Source organism: Lolium rigidum, chromosome 5 (assembly GCF_022539505.1).
Source record: "Lolium rigidum isolate FL_2022 chromosome 5, APGP_CSIRO_Lrig_0.1, whole genome shotgun sequence".
In the NCBI taxonomy this organism is placed as follows: domain Eukaryota; kingdom Viridiplantae; phylum Streptophyta; class Magnoliopsida; order Poales; family Poaceae; genus Lolium; species Lolium rigidum.
The window spans coordinates 33,063,199-33,087,302 of NC_061512.1; the positions used below are offsets into that span (position 1 = coordinate 33,063,199).

Below are 24,104 nucleotides of genomic sequence, written 5' to 3' on the forward strand. Positions count from 1 at the left end.
GAAGGCGGTTTTCCAAATGGAACACAACAAAGCTCCGGGTCCTGATGGCTTCCCAGCTGAGTTTTACTAGAACTTTTGGGACGTGATTAAGGCGGATCTTTTAGATTTGTTCAGCTTCCTTCATAGTGGACAGCTAGAATTGTTTCGCCTGAACTTTGGTGAGATTGTCCTGCTACCTAAGGTTAATGAGGCAGAAAGAATACAACGGTATAGACCTATCTGTCTCCTTAATGTTAGTTTCAAAATTTTCACCAAAGCTGCAACCATTAGGCTGAATTCTGTAGCTGATCATGTGGTTCGTGCTTCTCAAACTGCTTTTATGCAAGGTCGTAACATCCTTGACGGAATTGTGATCCTTCATGAAACGGTACACAAACTACACCGTAAGAAGTTGAATGGGGTAATTTTAAAAATTGATTTTGAGAAGGCCTACGATAAGGTCAAGTGGTCTTTCCTTCAACAAACTTTAAGAATGAAAGGCTTCTCTCACGAGTGGTGTGCGTTAATTCAAAGCTTCGTCTCGGGAGGAAGTGTAGCCATTAAAGTCACATTGGCAAATACTTTCAGACCAAGAAGGGGCTTAGACAAGGTGATCCTCTATCGCCAATGCTATTTAATATAGTGGCCGATATGCTCGCCGTCATGATTGAACGCGCCAAGGCTGGTGGCCAAATTGAAGGTGTTGTTCCTCATCTAGTTGATGGAGGTTTATCTATCCTTCAATATGCCGATGATACAATTCTTTTTATGGAACATGGCATCGAAATGGCAAAGAATCTGAAGTTAATACTTTCAGCATTCGAGCAACTATCGGGTCTAAAGATTAACTTCCATAAGAGTGAGTTGTTTTGTTTTGGCGAGGCTCAGGATGACATCGCCCAGTATGCTGAATTATTTGGCTGTGGGCAAGGTCAGTTCCCTATTAAGTATTTGGGTATTCCGATTCACTATCGGAGACTTACAAATGCTGAATGGAAGCTTGTTGAGGAGAGATTGTAATTAAGATTAGCTAGTTGGAAAGGTAAATTACTGTCCTTGGGAGGAAGATTGGTCCTTATTAATTCAGTGCTAAGTAACATGGTACTGTATATGATCTCTTTCTTCCAATTGCCCAAAGGAGTCTTAAAATGATTGGATTATTTCCGGTCAAGATTCTTTTGGCAAGGGGATAGTGAGAAAAAGAAATATGGATTGACCAAATGGAGTATAGTTTGCCGACCTAAAGATCACGGAAGGCTTGGCATTCATGACCTCGAGGTCAAGAATAAGGCCCTCCTTGGCAAATGGCTTTTTAAGCTACTTACTGAAGAAGGGGTGTGCCAAACCTTACTCAAGAGAAAATATGTTGGCTCAAATGCTATGTCCCAGGTTTATTGGAAACCAAGTGATTCACATTTTTGGGCTGGTCTTATGGCAACGAAGAAATTCTTCTTTCCATATGGCTCCTTCTCTATTAGGAATGGATCGGAAATTAGATTCTGGGAGGACAAGTGGCTAGGTAATACCACCCTCCGTGAACAATATCCGGCTTTGTACAATGTTGTGCGCCATAAAAGCGATACTCTCGCCAAGGTGATGGAATCTTCCCCACCTAATGTGACGTTCAGAAGGAGCATTGTTGGTCCTAGACAAGCATCTTGGAATGCTTTGCTTCAACGTTTGGATTCGGTCCAGTTGTCGCAGGGATCCGATGTGTTTCGATGGAATCTCACCGAAAATGGAAAGTTTTCGGTAGATTCGAAGTACAAGGCTTTAATCCATCCTGAGGTTCAAGTCGATAGTAATAAAAAAATTTGGAAGATGAAGATCCCGCTTAAAACGAAGGTATTCGCTTGGTATCTTCGTCGCGGGGTCATCTTAACAAAAGATAACCTTGTAAAACGAAATTGCATGGAAGTAAATCGTGTGTCTTTTGTCATCAAGATGAGACAATCAAACACCTTTTCTTCCAGTGTAAATTCGTGAGGTCTATATGGTCAGTCATCCAGATAGGTTCTACCTTATATCCACCACGTAGCGTTGCGAATATTTTCGGCAATTGGCATAATGGTGTTGATCCTAGGTTTAAGATACTTATTAGGGTGGGAGCGATTGCCGTGATATGGTCGCTTTGGCTATGTAGAAATGACAAGGTTTTTAATGATAAAAATGCTTCTCTTTTGCAGGTTATCTACCGGTGTACGGCTACGCTCCGTTCTTGGTCTCCTCTACAGCGTGTGTAGTATCGAGACCTCTTTATGGAGGTTTGTACACGGTTGGAGGACACGGCGAGGGATATTTTTTCCCAACATGGGTGGCATAGAAATCTTCGGATTGAGCCCCATTCATCTGTGGCGCTACCTTAGCTTTTCATCTGTGGCGCTACTTCAACCATTTTGGTTGACGAAAGATAGGAAACAAAGCTGAGTTAATTGGCTAACCAACTGAACCAACAGCTAACAGTTCTATTGAACCTACTGGTAATTGATATGTGCTTCGGATCTTGATTCCTGTGTAGTTGTATCTACCTTTGTTGAACTTGTCTTTCTCGGATGGAATATATTTGTCTTGTTGGAATTAAAAAGTTAAATGAAACCACTGTTCAGATCCATTTTCCATGTGGTCTGAGATGAGGGCGGTAACCGTAGAAAGACAAGCTAGCTGTTCATGAATATAATTGGGCTCTATCAGTCTTTGATGTACTGGTGAATAAGTCTTGCATATAGTAAGCCTATCTGGTTCATTTCCATGTCCTATGCTGATTCAAGTGTTGTGCAAACCATTTGCAGGCAGTTGTCGCATAAAGCTCAGGCGGATGTGGCGGCCAAGAAGAAGAATGCCTAAATAAAAAGCATGTATAATATCTAAAATGAGTTCCATAAATTTTCTTGCGTCTGGCTTTGCATACTCTTGCAGTTTTAAATAGGTTTCTGTTTCTCATAGGTAGTACATGTTAATTCTATGCTCTCTACTGTATAATATGTTTCAGTTCTGATTTATGACTGGTTGATTTATGGTTGTCTTTTAGGGGTCTTTCTTTCGGTGACACAGATTGCCAGTAGTGGTTTCCTTTCAGTTATCTACTTACCGTGAGATCCGATGGTCGCAGTCCTCCCCTTTGTAGTTGGCATGTAAATATGAACTAAGTTCTTGGTGCAGCGATTACCCTGTGCACCTCGTGTGTATGCTTGTTCTACCGTCTCCTAATGCTAGCCATGTGCGCATGATTTTGGTTCGTCCTGCTATCAGCTGCTTCTATGTAGTTTGTTTTATCATGTAATGCCTTGCTCAGAAAAAATGACTATTGTAAATTCCTGAAACAATGCTACTTTATAGTTAATAGTGTGCAGTTCGCTCTAGACCATGACTTGCGCAAGGTAAAAACTATTCTGCATCCACTGGTTTGATCCCACTATCTACTTATCATTAACGTTCTTTTATCCATGGTCTCCCACTGCCACCGGGCTTTCCTCAGAAAAAAAGATTGTTCTCTATTTTGGGTTTGAAGCAATTATTTGTTTATGGACATGCTTTTATTCATATTTGTTTTATGGTGCTTGTGTTCCTTCAGTGTTATCTCTATATTTCCTTATAGATCGTTTCTGTTATGCTTGTATGACCAAGCCCATATAGTTTTTTGTACTGTTGTTTGTTACCTTTTGTATTTCAGCAGTTTTGATGATTGTTGTACACCATGTAGTTACGGCGTTCTATAAAATGCTTGATAATGTGAAACCCAGGGAACGGCGCGCTCTATCATCGTTATACAAACTGTAAATTGGTGCGAATTTCACGGGATCGTGCGCCAAGGCAGGGAAAAAAATCAAACACAAGGGTTATGTATATACCAATACTGTTTTTTCCTTTCTCTCAAAAAAATATTGTTTTTCCTTAATTTTTTTTAGAGGACCTTGTTACTAGTAGAAAACCCCCTTTAGTACCGGTTCCAAAGGGTCTTTAGAACCGGTTTTGGAACCGGTACTAAAAGCCTCCCACCTTTAGTACCGGTTCATTACGAACCGATACTAAAGGTGCCTCCACGTGGACACGGAGGAACCCGTGGGGCTAGAGACCTTTGGTACCGTATGAACCGGTATTAAAGCCTATTTCGTTTATTTTTTTTCCATTTTTTCTAATTATTTTTTACACCCTTTTTTTCACGGCCTTTTTTTTTTATTTTTTTCAGAATTACTAGTATTTCTGTTAGTCTCTAACTACACTTAATCTCTAGTCAAATTACTTACCCGTAGTCAAATTTCCCGGTCGGTCACCCATCCTCACACTACTCCCGCACTAGCACGCTTAACTTCCAAGTTCCATCCCGTTCCACTTCCAAGAGCTTCGCGCGCATGTATGTGATAGTAGTATCATATCAATCCTATTAACATGTTGGTCGACGTCACACTTTTTATCGTTTGAATTCCAAATAATTATTTTAATAAAAAAAAGTAATGATGTAATAATAATGTTGAATAAATAAATAAAATTAACTTTTTTAATTTTTATTATTTTTAATTATTTTTGCAAAACCTAAAACTTGAAAAATTGAAAATCTTATAATTTGATAAAAGTAATAGTAATATGTTAGGACTCAAAAAATCTTATAATTAATATTTTAATTTAAAAAAAAATAAAAATATATAAATTTCTGGAAAAAAAACTAAAATCTTCCTGCTTTCATATTTCATTTGGAATTTTGAGAATCTAAAAATTGGCTAACCGGGTAAACCCAGGATTACTATTACTGCTTTCATATTTTCATTCGGATGTAACTTTTTCCCAGGATTTTTTTGATATATTATACGTTTTTTTCGACGTCGTATGCAAAAGTTATTGCGGTTTTACCATTTTTCAAAACTTTTTTGCAAAAAAGTGAAAATTCAAATTTGTTAATTTTCCCTAATAGTAGGTTGCATAACATACAAGAATCTAAAAACATTTTATTTTTTGAATTTTCTATCATTTTCTTTTCTATTTTACAGTGTCAAAAAAGGTGATCCACGGGGGAGGGGGGGTGGAGCTGCGTGGGGGAGCAGAAAAACCTTTAGTACCGGTTCGTGACACGAACCGGTACTAAAGGTCTACCCTTTAGTACCGGTTCGTGTCACGAACCGGTACTAAAGGTTTTTCTGCTGACGCAAACCCTTTAGTACCGGTTCGTGTCACGAACCGATATTAAAGGTCCTTACGAACCGGTACTAAAGGTCTGGGCACTGCAACCGATACTAATACACCCTTTAGTACCGATTTGTAAGGGAACTGGTATTTATGGCTTAGATGGATGCCCATTTTTCTAGTAGTGTTACATATAGATGACAATACTATTCAATGCTACGTGACCTTTTCTTTTGTTATTAAGAGATCCTTTCAGATAAAAGAGGTAGTACGTGACTCGATCTACTTCTTATCTGATGGGCATTAGAGTTGGAAACTTGAGTACTTGTAGTACAAACTTAGTAAGTTAGTAGACACCCACCTTGCTGAACAAAATAACGAACGGGCCTGCCTCGTGCCGAGGCCCACTCCATAAGCAGTAAGTTTCACCATCTTCCTCCAGCAGCCAAACTACTCCCTCACTCCCGCATCCCATGGCGCTCACGAGTGGTTAAAACATCCTGATAATGCAAATTAGCTAAGCCTATATCCCTTTGATGCTGCCTCATAGGGGGGGTCCGGGGCCCACGCTCGTCCAGTGGCGGAGCCAGAATTGGACCAAGTCCCGGGCCAAAAAATAAACCAGAAAAAATATTAAAAATTGTTTTAATATGACAGATGATTTTGTGTGATAATAAAGATGAACCTACATTTTCAAATGCATTGTTAACGCTCTCCGTTCTGGCCTAGTAGTTAGGGTTAGTTTTTGTCTCCTATGGTGCGTCGTTGCGGTGGTGGGAGCGGCGCCCGGGCAAATAAATCTGCCACAACTCCACTCCCACACCGGCGGCGACCTTCACGGCGGCGTCTCGGAGTTGTTGGCAACGTGTGCTTGTCGATCTTTCAGGTCGGCGGCTTGGTCTTCTCGCCGTTCTTCAGATCTGGCGAGATCTGTTTCTCGACGTGTCACTGGCGTTTGTCGTTGTCCACGACGGCGCTGGGGGCCGGGGCGAGGTGGTTCTTCTGGAGCGAAGATGATGGTCCGGAGGTGGTGGTTATGTCGTTCTTCTCCGACTTCGTCGATGGGAAGCGGCGTATCTTGGTCCAAGACAGCACGGGGACGTCCCCCGGTCGACGTGCCACAGCGACATGTGCCTCGCTGCTTGCAGCAGGCCTGTTCATCGACTCACAAAGCCTCATTGGCGATGGTGCTTTTTTGGATCTTGCAACGGTGGAGGTTCGGCGTCTCTTCATGCGTTCGTCTCGGCGGCGTTGGAATTGGACGGCGGCCGCTGGCTACGGTGGTTGCAGGAAATCCTAGAGATCGTTTTGTATTTCTCGATCTTTTAGGTTTTTATCTGCAAATTCAGGATAATCATTTTATCCCGGTTTGTCTTTTAGTTTCCACATGTGTTGCTTCATGTAACTTGGTGTTCGATTAATGAAATATGTGGTTGCTCTCAAAAAAAAAAAAAAGAACGTACATGAGCGATGACTAGAAACTATAAATAATTCTTCGGATTAATGATTTGCATTTATTGATATGTTCAGTGTTGAGATCGGTGGATAAAATCCTCTCATCTTTTGTTCCTACAACATGAAATTGATTACAGACAATTGTTAAATCATACCACAATCACTCAATCAGCCAATCAGGTGGGAGTTATTCATCTTGTGTTTCTAATGCTAAAAGAAGAAATTACCTAGTTGAGACTTGGGAGGCGTCGAGTCGCAGTTGCTGAGGTGTCGTGTGGCAGCCGAGTACGGCCAAGGAGGAGAAGTAATCAGCATGACTCGGGGTATCTAGGGTAGGTGGATCAGAGGAGGCGGTGTCGTGCCTAGTCGGCCATGGCGCCGGCGACAGGGAGGAGCCAAGTAAGGAGGCGGCGGCCAAGCAGGGTGCTGCCTCGTTGCGTGCAACATAGCCGTGTAGCATGTAGGACGGCGGGAGGTGTGCGCGGCGGCCGTTGGCATGGCGGCGCGCTCGTGCGACCAAGCCAGCTAGCGAGGGGAGGGGAGGCCGATGCAAAACGAGGGTTCTCTCTTCGGTCGGTCGAGCAAGCTAGCGATGGGAGAGTTGGGCCAGACCTGGGCTGCGCCCCAGGCCAATTTGTTTTCCAACATATAGTGGACTGAAATTATCGCTGCACCCAGGGCCATGGCCCTTGTTGCCCTGGGCGTGGCTCCGCCCTTGCTCGTCCCCCTAGCTCCGACAATAAATAATTGTATTATCAAGAGGGTTCTGCTATGGAAGATATGGGTGAAATCATATTCATGTACAAAAACATAAATGCACCCACGATGCCCTCCTAAAAATGGCCGAGAGTATCACCGTGCTTCTATAATGCACTTAGCTTTGCTTCAGGCATGTAAATACTAAGGTGTCCAGCGGTAGTAACGCTCAATCCCAAGTGAGCCACTACAAGTGCCCACGCCTTGCTATTGTCATGTCGGATAACATCTTGCAATAGTACCTCTGCTGGGAAACTAGACCGCAACCGCTGGGGGTGCCTGTCACTAAGGGCATGGAAGTGGTATTGGACACGGTAGTGGCATGTAAGTACCACTCGAAAATCCCTCGGGTAGAATAACCTGGTAGTATCTCCCTTGGAGCTTCACTGTGAAACGGTACTACCGCTTGCAAAAATCTTAGTAGCAGCTATGATGAAACTGGACATACCGGTTGGATATCGAGTTCCCCTATTTTAGGAGTGTTTTGTTCCCCAAGAAACCTCGCCTCTTATCCTCTCATTCTCTCTCATCCATTAATACCCGAGTTAAAACTCCCAAGATCTCGTTCCCTATCGACCCAAAATCCTTGATCTGCTATGATTTGGGAGAGAAGTCCGAGATCTATAACTCTAGCATAGGAAACTTTATTCCCACTTGCAATCCCAAGTGGATCTTATGACTCTTGGGTTCTTTCGAACCCTCTACAGAAGATGTCATCCCTGTGGAGAAATGCTTTGTGTTCGCGATAATAGCCTTAAATTAAGTTCTGAAAATTGATCCAACCTTGTCTGTAAAAGGTTTTAGTCGACTTATGTTAGTGTCGAAACCAGCAAATATCCCTAAATGAGCTCGGATTCTAATGGCGAGGGAATATCCAACGGCTAAGTCCATAAGGAGAAAACGTCCCACGAAATTGGATTGGGTTAGACAAAGAGGATATGGGTCGGCTCTCGCCTAAATTGGTCCAACATCATACTACATGTGAGATAGCTTACAAGACTTGAAGTACAAGACAGAAAAAGTAGAAGACGACTCCTGCTAGGAATCCGTTCCTAAAGGTGGAAACAGATCGGATAGTGCCCTTTCATATCCATTTTTTTATTTTCACAACGAATACAGATGCGAATGTGGATATTGACAAATACGAATGCGGAGAGAATGCTAATCGAATACGCATGCCCACCTATTTTTTCCCAATTCAGAACATATATGAATAAGGGAAGAAAGGCTCATGTCTTATCGTGAGTAAATTGTCAGAGATAAATATACTGATATGATACACCGTCCAATCATAGAAAAATTCGTTGGATCACTTTACCAGTTTTCTAAGGTTGGATAGTTAGCATACCCTGGCTACAATTACTAAAATAGGCTAATATAGTTTTATCGGATGCCAATAGAGTGGTGTTTTGGCATCTGGGAACATATGCTCCCGGTTTTAAATTTTATTTTAAATACACTGTTAAAATGTTGAAAAGTTTGGATATAAAATTTAATAGGTATATCTCAAAGTTCTCACGTTCATAAAATGGTTCCACGGAAAACCGATATTTTTTACTGTTGTGTGTAAAAAAGACAAATTTTGGTGCAAAAAAAGGCAGTGTACTTGATATTTTTTTTCTTTTTCACACAAGTCATAAAAATGTTGGTTTTTTTGCAAAACTTGATGTACGTATGTAGAATGTCGATACGTAAGCGCGGAAATTTTTATTTGAATTTTTTTGACATTTCAAAATGTTTTTCCGGTGGCAGGAGCGTATGCTCCCATGTGCCTAATTGAGTTTCTGCCAATATATCCAATTTCATATCCACATTTACTTCAGAATTTAATACCGTATCTGCATGTCTATTTCTGAAAAGAATACGGACATTTACCATATCCATATCCATTTCACCCGGATACGGACAATCCTTACCGGTTCACAGCCCTATTTGTTTCCCAACAAACTCAGATGCCCCTGTAACCTGAGTCGTCCTTGTATATATAAGGCCGCCGGCAGGGATCTCCCTAGATGTCATGTTCATTATTCTCTTTGGCTAACTTAGCTTTAGAGCACAACTTGTAATCAATACTCAAGACATCAATCTAGTAAAAGGGCAGAAGTATGTTTTGCATCTAGAGGGAGCGAGAGGCCGAACCTTGTACATCCACTACAGGAATCGCCCAAGGTGTCGACGGCCGCGGGCCGTCGGCGTCAACAGGAGAAGTCGTCCGCATATCCTACGCCGAGGGCTACCTTCGGAGTAGTCCCTCAGCAAAGGTCTGCCTCGGCAGAGACCACGTGGCAGGGGCGGCCCTCGTCCTAGACGCGAGAGGCCGACAGCCAGATCGACCCCTCTGCAGGGCCCTCGGCTTAGGCTGGCTAGCAGCGCCGTCTATTTGACGGACGTTACCATCTACGCCGACAGCCTACCTCTCGGCATAGACGTCCACGTGGCGGGCGCAGACGCACTCGGGCGAGCCCTGCTTTCCTCTACGCCGATGTCACAATGAGTCCTACGCCGATGGCCTCCCCCTCGGCATAGCATACGCCATTTGGTCTAGGCCACCTCTACACCGACGGCCACCCATCAGCATAGGCCTGCCATTTGGTCCTAGGCCCTGCCTATGCCGACGGCAAGGCCCCGGCATAGAGGCAGTAGATTTTTTTGTTTCGCTCATTTGGCAGCATCAAAATTATCATAAATTTTTAGAAACTTCGCGGAAGCAAATAAACATAAAATGAAGTGCAAGTAACAAATACACATCGGAGTGTCATAGCATCATCCAAAATGTGCATAGGAGTGTCATAGCATCAAGTAGACATACCCATCAGACTTCATAGCATCAAGTAGCGGCGCAACTTCTCCACTACCCACTAGGCTATCGTGAGGACAACCCAAAACGTCGGATGAGCATAGCCCACCAACAATAGGGACGCTGCCCATGCCAACGGATGCATGCCCTACCACCCACACGGCCTGACGTAACATCACCACCACCCCGCTCTTGGAGCCGCGCCGCTCCAGCCTCCACACGCCGCATGCCGACCCCTCGTGGCAACCTGCCACCGCCCCAAGATGGTGAAATCAACGCCCCACCCACCAAGATTCGCGCCGCCATCCTTGCACCGTGGCACACCTTCACCACATGCCTACAGAAGCCAGCCAGGGTCGCCGTGCCCCAGCCAGCGTGCCACACAAGGTGGCCCTCCACAGCCGCCCTGAATTCCGACCTCCACGCGCCAAGGAGAAGTTGGTGCGACACATCCCCGTCACCACCGCGTCCCCGGTGCCGCTGCCTCGGCATCCTATTCTCGGCCAACTGCCTTGTCCTCTTGCCAACTGTCAGGGGCACCGCCCTGACCCCACCAGCGCTACCATGGAGTCCTAGGGCCGCCGCCCTGTCCTCCTTGGGAGCGATTGACCTGTACGTCCCCAAATCGAGCAGATCTCGAACTGGAAGGACGCTGACCAGGCCGCCCCTCCATAGCATCTACATCCTTCATCTACGACCAGTAGTGGAGCCTCACACAAGGCTATGTAGTCAAATAACTACACTTTTTTTGCTATATAAGGAGAAATCAAGCGAAAAATAATAGAAATTTTATATAAATACATGTATTTTACTACACAGGTTTGAATTGACTACACATGATTAAATTCCAGGCTTCGCAACTGTCTAGGCCTCCGGCAATCCGTGAACATACTACATGCAACAACATAATCAAGCACAGGTAGGTCTTTACCTCCACCGCGAGGGTCCAAACATGGGTATGTTTTATCAAGTGTCGCCATCGCTCTCCACCTCATCAAAGCTACCATGTAGCATATGTCTCATCAATACATCGACAATGATGATCTCTTTGAAAAACAAGAGAAGGCTATTCATGTGTTGTAGTACCATGTCTTCTTTGAGCAAATTAGTTTTTGATTAAAAATAATTGTTTCTCATTAATTGATAAGGAAGACAATATTAAGATAATGCATTGTAAAACTTATGTGTACTGCTTTCTCTAAAAAGAACAAAGATATTTTAACAGCACCCATGGGACATCTAATAAAACAAACAATACTAGCTCACGCTATAGCGTTTCTAGATAGTCCACGATACATCATTCGACCCTATTTTGTTATAGCGCGCTAATTTTTTTCCTTGGCTAGTAGGCATTAGACACCCATATACTAGTCGCGGACAAGTATCATTATCCAGATTCTGATTACACAAAGTAGAGCTAAGACGAACGAGTGGCGATGAAAGGCATAAGATTAATCAGAGATGGCTTAGGCAGAGCGGTTCCTCCACGGCGTCGACGACGTCGTACTGGTCCTCGTCCAGGCTGGCCTTTGGGTCATCGTCGTCGAGGACCTCCACCTCGACAATGGCGTAGCCGAGGCGCCTGTAGTCCAGGAGGAGCTTCTCGCTTTCCTCGTCAAACGCCCTAAAGGCGTCGATGGAGTCGCGGAGCTGCTCGGGCCAGCTGTTTGGCAGCGGAAGGCGAGGCTTCCTGTCCCACTCCAGCAGCCACTGGATGAACTTGTGGCTCCCGTCCATCCTCACCTTCAGCGTCGTGGTCGCCGCCGGCTCGCCGGCGTCCGCTCCGGACATCGCGATACCCCTTGCCTTCTGGAACTAACCCTAATCGCGATCTGGATGTGTTGTCGCGGCTGCGGAGCATATATATACTGTGTTTTAATCCTAGAGATCATTGAATTGTGTCCATCCGATGTACCCTCTCCGTGACGGCAAACATGTCGGAGACGCGTTTTTGCAGAATCCCCCTCGTGTTTTGTCCGATCGAACCCCGGATCCTCCCCATCGTCTTCCTCTCCGCCTCCCCATTCTTCTGCTCCGCCCGCACCCGCGCCTCGCAGTTCCCCCGCTCAATCCTCCCGGTGCACTTCCCCGCGTCTCCATCCACTCCTCCGACTAAAATGTCGATTTCTTCTCCCCGATTCGGATGGGTCGGAGTACTCTCGCAGTTGTGCAGCAGCAGATTGCGTTGGACCTGTGGCTCCTCCACCACGGATTCGATTCGGAGCAGCGACGCATGATCTGGAGGGCACGGGGACGAGGGAGGCGACGAGCTGGTTCTGCGGTGCGAGAAGGTGGATGAGCTTCGACCTTTGTCGTTTCCTATCTCATGCCGCCGTCGAGGGTGACCATGTCGACGCCGTCCAGCCTGACCACGCCGGTTCCCTTCAAAAGGTCGTTTTTTCCCCTGTTTATTGTCCTACAATTGCTAGGAGTGTACAATTTTCGTTTTGTTGGACTGAAATTTTTGTTTAGGAGTAGTTGGATTATATGGATACTGTTATAGAGGAGGTGGACAGTAGTTTCATCCTTGGCAAAAATGTGTCTGCAAAATTAGGTTTGGATGTTGCACAATATTACAGGCCTAATTCAGTCAAACTGGATTGGTGTCATGGAGTAATTAGTTGTGCACTCTGAGCTGGATGCTCTTTCTTTCTTTTCGTTTTTATTTTCTGCAGCGGCCCGTAGTGGAGCTTGTCATTCTGAACCCTGTACTCTGCCTATGTGGCTTCATTTTGATAATAGAGCTGGGAGGGGAGGCCTCCTGTTAGTCTAAAAAAATAGAAACCACACATATTTGTGCTCACTATACTGAATGGGATTTAAGGACTGTTTTGTCTTTGCTATGAATTCTGAAATAAATAAAGCTTGAATTGCATGAGAAGTCACCGGACTATTTGACACTTCCAATACTTTGGTTGTTCAATTATTACCAGCTTGGAGGTGGCTGTGTAGGAGATGGAGTCGTCCTGCTCCCTCGAAGGGTGATAAGACGACACGATGGTGCTCCCGGAGGGCGGCGGAGGTCCGCCCGCTGGAGCCGATTGACCCCTCGCGGCGTCCCGCCGCAGCGCACGTCGAGCTGTCGATGAAGAATTTGAAGCGTGCTTTAGCCCGGATGGAACGTGGGTACCTCGGGAAGACCCTTGAGGTTATCAGACCACATGGGCCTAGAAGCAACGCTCCGAGTTCAACATGGACATGATGGCGCCGGAGCAGCACGGAAGCAGCACGACAGAGAGAGGCACAAAGTTACCCATGTTTAGGGCCCTCGTGGTGAGGTAAAACCCCTACATCCTCCCTTGGTGTGGTATTAATCATGCTTTGAGAGGAGTATGGTGTTACAAGGTGGTGGTGGAGCTCTTCCTCAGATCTAGATGCGATCTGCTCTAGGTAGAAGACGGTGGTATCTAAAGGGTATCTAAAGCCGATCGAAAGGGGGTCCTTTCTACTGGGCAGCTGCCCCTCCTTTTATAGTGACGCTAGCCCTCCTACCCAAGGAAGCTTGGTGGAGGGGTAACCACAGAGCAAGGAAGGGGACAGTTATCCCTCACTAAACCCACGGCCACTCCAACAAACTAGGTCCACCGGGAGTGGTTGAGGGGGATGTCGACACCCTGCTGTACTTGCACCGTCCATTCCGATCCTTTAGGGCAATTGGGAAACGGCCACGCCGCTTTATGCAGGCAAAAACATGGACCTTCTCTTATCTTCTGGGTGCATCACGGCTAACGTCACCACTCCTTAGCTTCATCCTTACGCGATTGTCCCGTGGAGGGATCTCAAAGGGCATCTTCCTGTGAGTCCTCTCGCGGAGGGAAGCTCTGCGAGGCCTTCTGGTAGCATGGAAACGGCTAATTCCTGGACCCCTCGCGAGGGGTCCTTCATTAGGTGTCTCCGCCTCGCGGAGACCTCCTGTCTCTCGGAGAGGAACTCCTTGTCTTCTGTTCTTGGGCCGCCGCAAGGGCCCAACAGCAGGTGTGGCATGGTACCGTAGGTTCCATAGCACTGACAACAAGGCGTTTCATTTTTTTGAATTTGTTTTCTATTTTTAAATTTTTATTCAACCAGGAGCATACAAGCTCGAGTTCAGAACTGGTTTTTCAGTAGACCTTCGTACATTTAGTGTAAAGATTGGACTTTTACTTAAGTGAATATATCCATGTAGAGGTTAAATTTCATTTTTTTATTAACATGTCCAAAAGTCTAAATAACTTTACAGTAAATTAATGGTGAGATGTTGTATACTGCTCCCTGCAGTATAGGGTACCGTACGGATGCTTCCGGTATGTCTTCTCCTTATTAGGTGGTGTATGTATAACCGAGAACCATTGAGTCGTCGTGTGGCAATGTGACTAACGTTCAGGGCTTCAGGTGCGTGTCTCCTTCTTTAGCCACACACTTGCTGTGTGCGGCAAACGACAGCTCAATACTGCCCTTCGGTCCAAGTGGATATGGTTGCAGAAATCGGAAACGGACCGGCCTTGGAACGGGCTCCCTCTTCACCCGAAGCCGGACACCCTAGCCTTGTTCAACGCCTCGGTTCGCATCACGGTGGGTGACGGCTCCAGAGTCTTGTTCTGGGACGACCCATGGATCAATGGGCTCACTATCTCAGCCCTCGCGCCGGCCGTGGTTGCTCTTGTGAAGCAACGGGTAAGGCGCGGTCGTTCCGTCCAGGATGGGTTGGCCGGTCATGCGTGGGTGTTGGACATTTCCGGGCCCCTCTCGGTCGATGCCATCGTGCAGTACCTAGGCCTATGGGCTGTTGTCCATGCGGTGACGACCAGCGTGGGACAGGAGTCCTTCCGTTGGAAGTGGACGGCCGACGGCGCCTTCACCGCTCGCTCAGCCTACCTTTCCATGTCGGCAGTACTGTGCCGTTGGCGGGGCGGGCAACGTGTGGAACTCCTTTGCCCTGATGAGCTACAAGTTCCATGCATGGTTGGCGCTTCGCAGACGGTGCTGGACAGCGGACCGGCTTCTACGTCGTGGGCTCCCTTCGCACATGGTGTGTCCGCTTTGCAGAGTCCACGATGAGACCCTCGACCACCTCTCATTGGACCGCCCCTACGCCAAGGTGGTCTGGGCAACCACCAACCCTAAGCTGCGCACCCCGCTCCCCTCCCCGACTGCCCCTCTGCGTAAGATGGTGAACTCCCTCATCTCCCTCGTTATCCGGAGCCTATGGCTCGAGCGCAATGCTCGCGTTTTCGACAACATCGAAACCAGCCCTCACGAGCTTGGTCGCCGGATTAGAGAGGAGTGGCATCTGTGGCTCTCTAGTCGTGGTTTAGGTAGACACCAGGGGGAGGAGTAGCCTCTGTTTGGATGGGTGGTGTGGCCGGCTCCGTCTGTGTGCAAGTTCTATCTCTGTACTGGACGTTGTCCTTTACCCCTTTGAGCTTAATACAAAACACGCAGATCTCCTACGCGTACTCGAAAAAAAAGACAATTCAACTATTAGAGACAGTAACAATAGTAAGTATGTACAGATGCATTCTTGTTTCTTATTGGACATAACGGTTCACTATTACAGGCAGAAACAACATAATAAGTATATAGAGTTTAAAAACAACACGTTACAGCACAATATACAATAAGAATTGTTTGGGGTTATATTAAAAGTAAAAAAAAATCACGCGGCAGCTTCCATCATCACCTTGCGCTGCTTACCATTAAGCTATGCCGGAATTCTTTCTCCATGTTTGTACGGAGGTACATACACAACTTGCTGCACTGACGATCAGAGTTTGCACAATGGGAATGCAGAACCTGCATGGTTCTATCTCCTCGTCGTCAGATCAGTAGTACCTCTTCAACTCGTCGCTGATACGTTGAGGCAACTCTCCGCTATCTTGCAGAGCGACCCGAACAAGGTTTGGTCGGACCACGGCAAGATTCAGTGCGGCCTCGGGCCATTGCACATTGCCCTGTAGATTAACTAACTCAAGGTATCGGAGGCTCGGTGCGGTGAAGACACAAGAAGGGATCTGATCACTTTGCAGCCCCAGTTGCCGGAGGGAACTCATCTTCCGGAGAGCACTCTCTAGTGCAGCTCCATGTTTAGTATGCACCAATCCAGTGAGCTTCAGTAACCGAAGTTTGGTCATCTTGAGCAACGGGCTACTTTGTTCCCATTCTCCTTCTTCAGCTGGCTTGACACCAAAGAGCGTTTGCAACTCATCGAGCTCTTCTGCAAGCACATTTGGAAGCGTGAGCTCTTCTGCAACCACATGTCGCAGAGTCTTAATCTTCCAGAAGCACGGGTGAATCTTGTCGACTCTAGTCGTCCTTATGTCCAGCGTTTGCAGGTTGAATAGTCTCTTAATGCTCGACGGGAGGTATCCTAGGGTCGGGCAGTGAACACAGAGGTACCGCAAATGGATCAGGTCACCAATCTCCTTGGGCAACTTCTTGATCCTCACTCCACGTACATCCATCACACGAAGGAACTTGGACCCGCACAAAAACTTGAGGTTATACCAGGTGCTATCACTGATATGTTGTTCCTCAAGTACACGGCACATGTATATAACGGAGCGCAGTTTGGGAAACTCGCTGCTGAATGTGGTATACCTGCCTTCGTTAATCTGAAAACAGAGGCGGCGCACCGATGGTGGCACAAAGGAATTATATATGTCATGCACCTCAAAAAATCCAGCCTCATGAGCCTCTGACTGCAGCAAATCCACGAGGTTTTGGTGAATTCCAACATATTCAATGGCACCACACTCATGCATACCTTCAACCTGAACAAGGCATCTCAAAACCAGTTCCTTGAGGTAATCGTGACCCAGCTCCTCCATTGTTTTCCCCTTGTGTGGCCTGAGGAATCCCTCGGCCATCCACTTCTTCACCAGCCCATCGGCAGTCGGATGGGTATTCTTGGGATATGTGACAAAATAGAGCAAGCATGACTTGAGCTCGTTGGGAAGGTCTTCAAAGCTTGCCCAGAACACCCTCTCTATCGTGCTTGTTGTCGACAGGCCAGCTTGTGATGTTGCAGGCCCTTCATGGCCTTGTTCCAATCCTGTCGATGTTCCAGCCCTGAGATGTCGCAACACTGCTTCCCACTGCCCCGGCCGCTCCTTGAATCGGAGTAAACCTGCCAGAATCACTATAGCCAGCGGGTAGCCCCCAGTTATATCGTACACAACTTTATCGTACTTTCTCATCTTTTCCTTTTCATCGGATACATCTTTCCTCAAGACCCTCAAACAGAACAACTGCCAGCTCCTTTCTGTATCCAAACGGCTCAACATGTGGATTGCATTCATGCTCTCTTTGTTCATGCTATTAGCATGCCACGCGACTTCTTCGTTCTCAGTGTCCTGTATGAGCACCACCCGGCTGCCATTATTGTCGTCCGGTAGGGACGCCTTCAAGCAGTTGAGCTTGGTTTTGGACGATATGCCCTTGATAATCAGCAGAAACGTCTTACTGGCAAGGAGGTTGTGGAGTTTTACACCGATATCAGTTCCTTCTATAGAATTGTATGGCGGAAACGATGGGCTCGTTGGAGCCATCGGGTACGTGTTATATTGGGTTGGAAACGCCCCAACCGTGGCTTACAAGTCTTATACGTAGAGGGGTAGGATACTATCCTATACCCAATACATATACATGTTACAATGTCTAACACTCCCCTTAATCTAAACCTTGAGTGAGGTTGAGATTAGTTCTGAAAGCATCTAAAAGTTTTACAGGGAGAGCTTTTGTAAAGCCATCAGCAAGTTGATCTTTGCTTGAAATAAACCTAACATCAAGCATCTTATTTGCAACTCTTTCTCGAACAAAGTGAAAATCTATCTCAATATGCTTTGTCCTAGCATGAAAAACCGGATTAGCAGACAAATATGTAGCTCCTAAATTATCACACCATAGACATGGTCTTTGCCTCAGTTTTATACCAAGCTCCTTAAGTAGAGCCTCAACCCATATCAACTCAGTTGTAGCATCAGCAATTGCCTTGTATTCAGCTTCAGTGCTCGACCGTGACACTGTGGCTTGTTTCCTAGCACTCCATGAGATGAGATTTGGTCCAACAAATACAGCAAAGCCTCCAGTGGATTTTCTATCATCAGGACAACCTGCCCAATCTGCATCTGAAAAAGCACTCAGTAATAGTGAAGATGACCTTCTAAATGTAAGACCAACCTTCAGAGTTCCTCTGATATATCTCAGAATCCTTTTCACAGCTGACCAATGAGAGGTAGTAGGAGCATGCAAAAACTGACAGACCTTGTTTACTGAGAAGGATATATCAGGTCTTGTCAATGTCAGATATTGTAGAGCACCTACAATGCTCCTATATTGTGTACTATCCTCAGGTCCAAGAGGATCTCCTTGAACAAGTGATAAAGTTTCACTGGAGGACAAAGGTGTAGGCGCAGTAGTACATTGAAGCATACCAACCTTAGTAAGTATATCAGCAGCATATTTTTCTTGAGTGAGCCGAAGACCATCATAAGTCTGCTTTACCTCAATGCCCAAAAAGAAGTGAAGAGGTCCCAAATCCTTAAGGGCAAAATCGTCTCTGAGATCATGAAGAAGTGCACCAATAGCCTTATCTGAGGAGCTTGTCACAATGATGTCATCCACATAAATTAGCACATATATGATAGTGCCAGACTTGTTAAAGAGAAACAATGATGTATCAGCTTTGGAAGGAACAAAACCAAGACCGTATAACTTGTTGCTTAACCTTGAAAACCATGCACGAGGAGCCTGCTTCAAACCATAAAGGGCCTTATCAAGCTTGCATATGAAGTGTGGAGTTTGAGAATTTTCAAAACCTGGAGGTTGTTTCATGTAGACCTCCTCTTCCAGAACGCCATGTAAAAACGCGTTCTTGACATCTAGCTGCCGCAAACTCCAGCCACGGGAAACAGCAACAGTTAGAACAAGTCTAATAGTTGCTGCTTTAACCACTGGACTGAAAGTATCCTCATAATCAATGCCATATCTTTGTTTGAATCCTTTTGCAACCAAACGAGCTTTATACCTATCAACAGTGCCATCAGCATTTTTCTTGACACGATATACCCATTTGCAATCTATGAGATTACGAGTAGAACTAGGAGGAACGAGATGCCATGTCTTGTTCTCCATCAGAGCATTATATTCTTCGTGCATGGCTTGACTCCAGCGAGTATCATCAAGTGCTTCAAGCAAGATTGCTAGGTTCACCTGTGGAAGTCAACATACCATATCGAATGGTGCCATCCAGTATATTTCTTAGGTTGTTTTATACCTTTTTGTAATCGAGTCGTCATCCTTGGCACCGGAGGTGGTGGAGGTGGTGTTGGTGTGGACGAAGAATCCTCCTCATGCTCCTCACCCGAGCCACCATCGACATCATGATCAGATGACGAAGGTGGCGACAAGGAGCGTTGTCGCTGTCGGGATCCTGAAGTGGGGGACGCGGAGCGTGAACGACGCCCAGGCGACAGGCTGCAACGTGGAGACACCGGGTTGGTGCGGAGCGGGGAGAAGCTCCCGCCCGTAGCCACGCCCTGTGCAGCGCCGGCACGTGGCGTGCGCGGACGCGACGCAGAAGGCTGCGCAGGCGCGGACTCGGAGGCCGACGCGGGAGAATCAGCTCCGGGATCGACGTCCCCTAGGTCGACAGCAGTATCAACATGGGATCGGCTGCCAGTTTTGGCATTTTCTGCCACTTGGCAGTGCTCTTCCTCATCATTTCCTGAGACATTTTCTGCAGTATCTTTTTCTGTATCATTTTCTGCATCATCTTGAGCATCTGGAGTAACATTTTCTGGAACAAAAACATTAGGCACAACAGGCAATGGCATATAGTCATCAATATTAGCATCCCCATGATGTGATGATGTATTTGTGGGCAAGAGAAGGATGTCTTTTTGAAGACGCCGTCCAGCGTTGGGATTGAGAGCAGCAAAGGGAAAAACGCTCTCATCGAATACCACATCACGGGAAATATAAACACGTCCAGTAGAAGGATCAAGACACTTGACACCTTTGTGGTGAGGACTGTATCCTAAGAACACACACCGAACCGACCGAAACGACAGCTTTCGTTTGTTGTAGGGGCGCAAGTTTGGCCAGCAAGCACAGCCAAAAATGCGAAGAGACTCATAGTTGGGTGTGGCTCCAAGAAGACGCTCTGTGGGTGTATCAAAATTTATGACTTTGCTGGGAAGAAGATTAATGAGAAATGTGGCTGTAAGGAAGGCTTCGTCCCAAAATTTTAGAGGCATGGATGCATGAGCAAGCAAAGCAAGGCCAACCTCCACTATATGACGGTGTTTGCGCTCAGCAGACCCATTTTGCTGATGAGCATGGGGACATGAGACATGATGTGTGATACCATTTTTTTGAAAGAAACCGTGGAGTTTTTCATATTCACCTCCCCAGTCGGTTTGCATAGTAACAATTTTTCTATTGAATTTTCGCTCAACAAGTTGCTGAAAATTAAGGAAAACTTGATAAACATCAGAGCGCTTCTTAAGAAGATATATCCATGTGAATTTGCTAAAATCATCAATAAAACTGACATAATATTCATGCTTGCCAACAGAAACAGGTGCAGGACCCCATACATCAGAAAACACTTGTTCCAAAGGAATAGTAGATACACTGGTAGACACAGGATATGGCAACTGATGACTCTTGGCTAACTGACAAGAATTACAAATATAGGGGTTTATTTCAGGTGTATGAAGAAGTTTATGTTTCCTAATGATCTGCTGAACTACAAAAGAAGATGGATGCCCAAGACGACTGTGCCATGTAGAAGATGGCAACTTTATTGTACTGCAAACTTGCTTGAAAGATGACCCGGTAGAGAAAGGCACTAGCGGGTAGAGACCATCTTGACAGGGACCTTTAAACAGAATTCTTCTTGTGGCCAGATCCTTTATCAAAAAGAAAAAAGGATGGTACTCAATAAAGACATGATTATCAAGTGTAAGCTTATGAACAGACAGCAGATTTTTAGATGCACTAGGAACATGAAGGATATTTTTAAGATGCAGAGAATGATTAGGGGTATGCAAAATTGAATGACCAATATGACTGATTTTCATACCATTGCCGTCTGCAGTGTGCACACGGTCATGTCCCTTGTACTTGTCGTGAGTGGTGAGCTTGTCCAGCGCGCCCGTGATGTGGTCGGTGGCGCCCGTGTCGGAGTACCAGTTGGTGTCGATGCCATAGGCTGCAGCATGGGCAGCCTTATCATGACGGTCACCATCATCATCGAGTCATCATTCCCATAACGCCACCAGCAGATCATCGGCAGGATGGCCGTATATCGTGCAGATTTGACAACGGACATCAACAAAGGGGGTGGGGGCACGATCTGGCCGTCCCTTGCCTCCTCCATCACGGCGCCTATCATCACGGCGCTTATCATCACGACGGGGCTCGTCACGGCGTCTGTCATCACGACGCCAGTCATCGCGGCGCCTATCATCACGGCGCCTATCATCGTCGCGGCGCCTGTCATCGCGGCGCGGCTCGTCACGACGCCGATCATCGCGGCGTCGATCATCACGGCGTGGCTCATCGCGACGCCTGTCATCATCACGGCGCCTGGTATCATCGTAGCGAATGTCCTGAACAGGGACTGAACTACTGCGAGGACGATTGCTGAGATTTGCCGAAGAAACAAAAGGAGTATCAACATCATCACTCGTCAGCCAGCAGAGATTGACGCATATCAAAGGCGCTGATCTGGTTCATCACGTCATCAAGGGTAATGCCGGGTGTATGATCCACCCTATCAACTAGCGAGTTGTAAGCACCACCAAGACCAGCTGTAACGTAGCCTATCATCTCTTCATCATCAATAGTTTTCCCCGCAGCAGCAAGTTCAGATCGAAAACCTGTCATCTTGGAGAGATACTGTTCAGCAGTCATCTCCTTCTTCTTTGTATTGTTAAGGGCGGAACGCAGATGGGAAACTTTTGCCTTAGAGGCGCTAGCAAACATCTTGGAAATAGTTGCCCATGTATCAGCAGTGGAGGTTTTGTCAAGGACGTGTGCTAGGATGTCCGGCGAAAGTGAATCATTGATCCACCCTTGAACAAACTGATCACGAGCAGCCCAAGTTGCATAGTCAGGATTTGGTATTGTGATCTTCTTCCCATCTGAATCAGTGGCCTCTAGGGTTTTGTCCGGGGCGGCGTCAGAGCCATCAAGGAGGCCAAACGCAAGAGCACACCGAAGGCGCGGAAACACCAGGGCCTTCCAGAACAGCATGTTGTCGCGCTTGAGCTTCAGCGACGGCGACGGTCCCAGGCTGGTGGCGAGTGACGCCATTGACGAGGATGAAGACATAGCTCGACAGGGGCTACTGAGATCGTGGCGATGTTACGTCGTGTCGCTCGGTGCGGCGGCGGTCCAAGGAGAACGGCGGCGGCAGATCGTGGTCGTCGTGTCGTATCGTGTCGTGGATGCGGCGGCGGCCCGAAGAGGACGGCGGCGGCAGATCGTGGTCGTGGTCTTTGGCGGCGGCCCGGAGTGGGCGGCGGCAGTTGTATCTGCGACGGCGGCCCGGAGAGGACGGCGACGGCAGGGGTCGTGATCTTGTTCTTGGTTGTAGAAGCGGCGTTGCGGCGGTGGCGGCTAGGTCACGGAGAGGACCCGCTCTGATACCATATAGAATTGTATGGCGGAAACGATGGGCTCGTTGGAGCCATCGGGTACGTGTTATATTGGGTTGGAAACGCCCCAACCGTGGCTTACAAGTCTTATACGTAGAGGGGTAGGATACTATCCTATACCCAATACATATACATGTTACAATGTCTAACACCTTCCTCCGTTCGAGAAATTCCTCGTCCTTCCCAAATCTCTTCCTGTACTATTTGATAGACCTCTTGTAGTAGGCTTTCTGTGTTGAAATTGTTGTACACAATATAATACAATGATACATCAAACCTTCCCTTCATGTTATCACGGATAACGTATGCGAGTGTGGACTTTCCAACACCGCTCTCCCCAACTATGGATATGAACATTAGTTCAGGATGATCTTTATGAAACAGCATTTCCTCAAGATTATTCACGTCGTGGTCCAAACCCACAGCATACTGATAATCGTCCCGCCTGTACATTATGTAATATATTATTTTATTACTATTATGAGGTTAAAATTATATATATATATATAATCCACATCATTAAAATTGTCTTAATTATACTGTTTAAAATTTACTACTCCCACTCCGATCCCTTTTAATTGACTCGGATTTAGTACAGAGATGATAGGGAGTACTAAATGGAAATCGGGATGGTACATCACTTTGAGAATCAAACATTAGACCAAATAGAACCATCAAATCGCCCTAAAGAACGCCCACTAACCATTGGAAGAACCAATCGGTTGGTGCGTATTAAATAACGGATTTGCTAATCCTCACGTGACTGAGAATTCCTTATATCTCAGTCGACCTGCAGGACCGTTCATTTTCTTTAAGATTCGTGCGCACTCTGTTCACTTGAATTTGAAAAATAGATGGCCAAAGGCAGTATCCTGCAGGATTCGGTCCTTGTGAGCGAGCCGATGCACCACACACAACTAGCTGAGAACCTAATGCTTCTTGTATAATTTTTGAGTGCGTAGCTACATACTACCTCCGTTTCAAGCAATAAGGCGCACACATATTTCAAGACGAACTTTGACCATAAAAATTGAGCAACAAAATCTTAATTATATTATATGTAATTAGTATCGTTGGATTCGTATTGAAAAGCACTTTTTAATGATACTAATTTTATACAAACAATTTTTACCTATTTGAAGTAATTCTTGATCAAACAAAAAACACGTAAAACGAGTCGTGCCATTCCACGTCTCAATGACCATGATCGCAATCTCTCAAGCGTTCGCAAGACACGGACAACACACGCACAAACCCGTATTTATCCCAAACTTCTAGCTACCGAAATTCAGCAATAAACGGTAAAACTAAACCCACGTGTTAGGTTTGTCGGCCTTGGGTGTCTTCGATTTGGACAA

At 46.2% G+C, this 24,104-nt stretch overlaps 1 protein-coding gene across 1 annotated transcript; it reads right to left on the reverse strand.

Annotated features, from left to right (window-relative positions):
- Positions 1 to 15,903: 15,903 nt before the first annotated feature.
- LOC124655827 (putative disease resistance RPP13-like protein 3) lies at positions 15,904 to 23,199 on the reverse strand. The gene is made up of 3 exons (XM_047194664.1): positions 22,899 to 23,199; positions 16,714 to 17,582; positions 15,904 to 16,611 (listed from the first exon to the last, which is right to left on the reverse strand). The coding sequence occupies exons 1-3, from the start codon at positions 23,197 to 23,199 to the stop codon at positions 15,904 to 15,906; spliced, it is 1,878 nt and encodes a 625-aa protein (XP_047050620.1).
- Positions 23,200 to 24,104: the final 905 nt, after the last annotated feature.

Coding starts and splice junctions, on each gene's coding strand:
- LOC124655827 (XM_047194664.1), bottom strand. CDS start 23,199: ATGTACAGGCGGGACGATTATCAGTATGCTGTGGGTTTGGACCACGAC. Junction 17,583..22,898: donor AATTTCTCGAACGGAGGAAG/GTGTTAGACATT, acceptor ATTCTATAGAAG/GAACTGATATCGGTGTAAAA. Junction 16,612..16,713: donor ATTCCTTTGTGCCACCATCG/GTGCGCCGCCTC, acceptor CGTGTACTTGAG/GAACAACATATCAGTGATAG.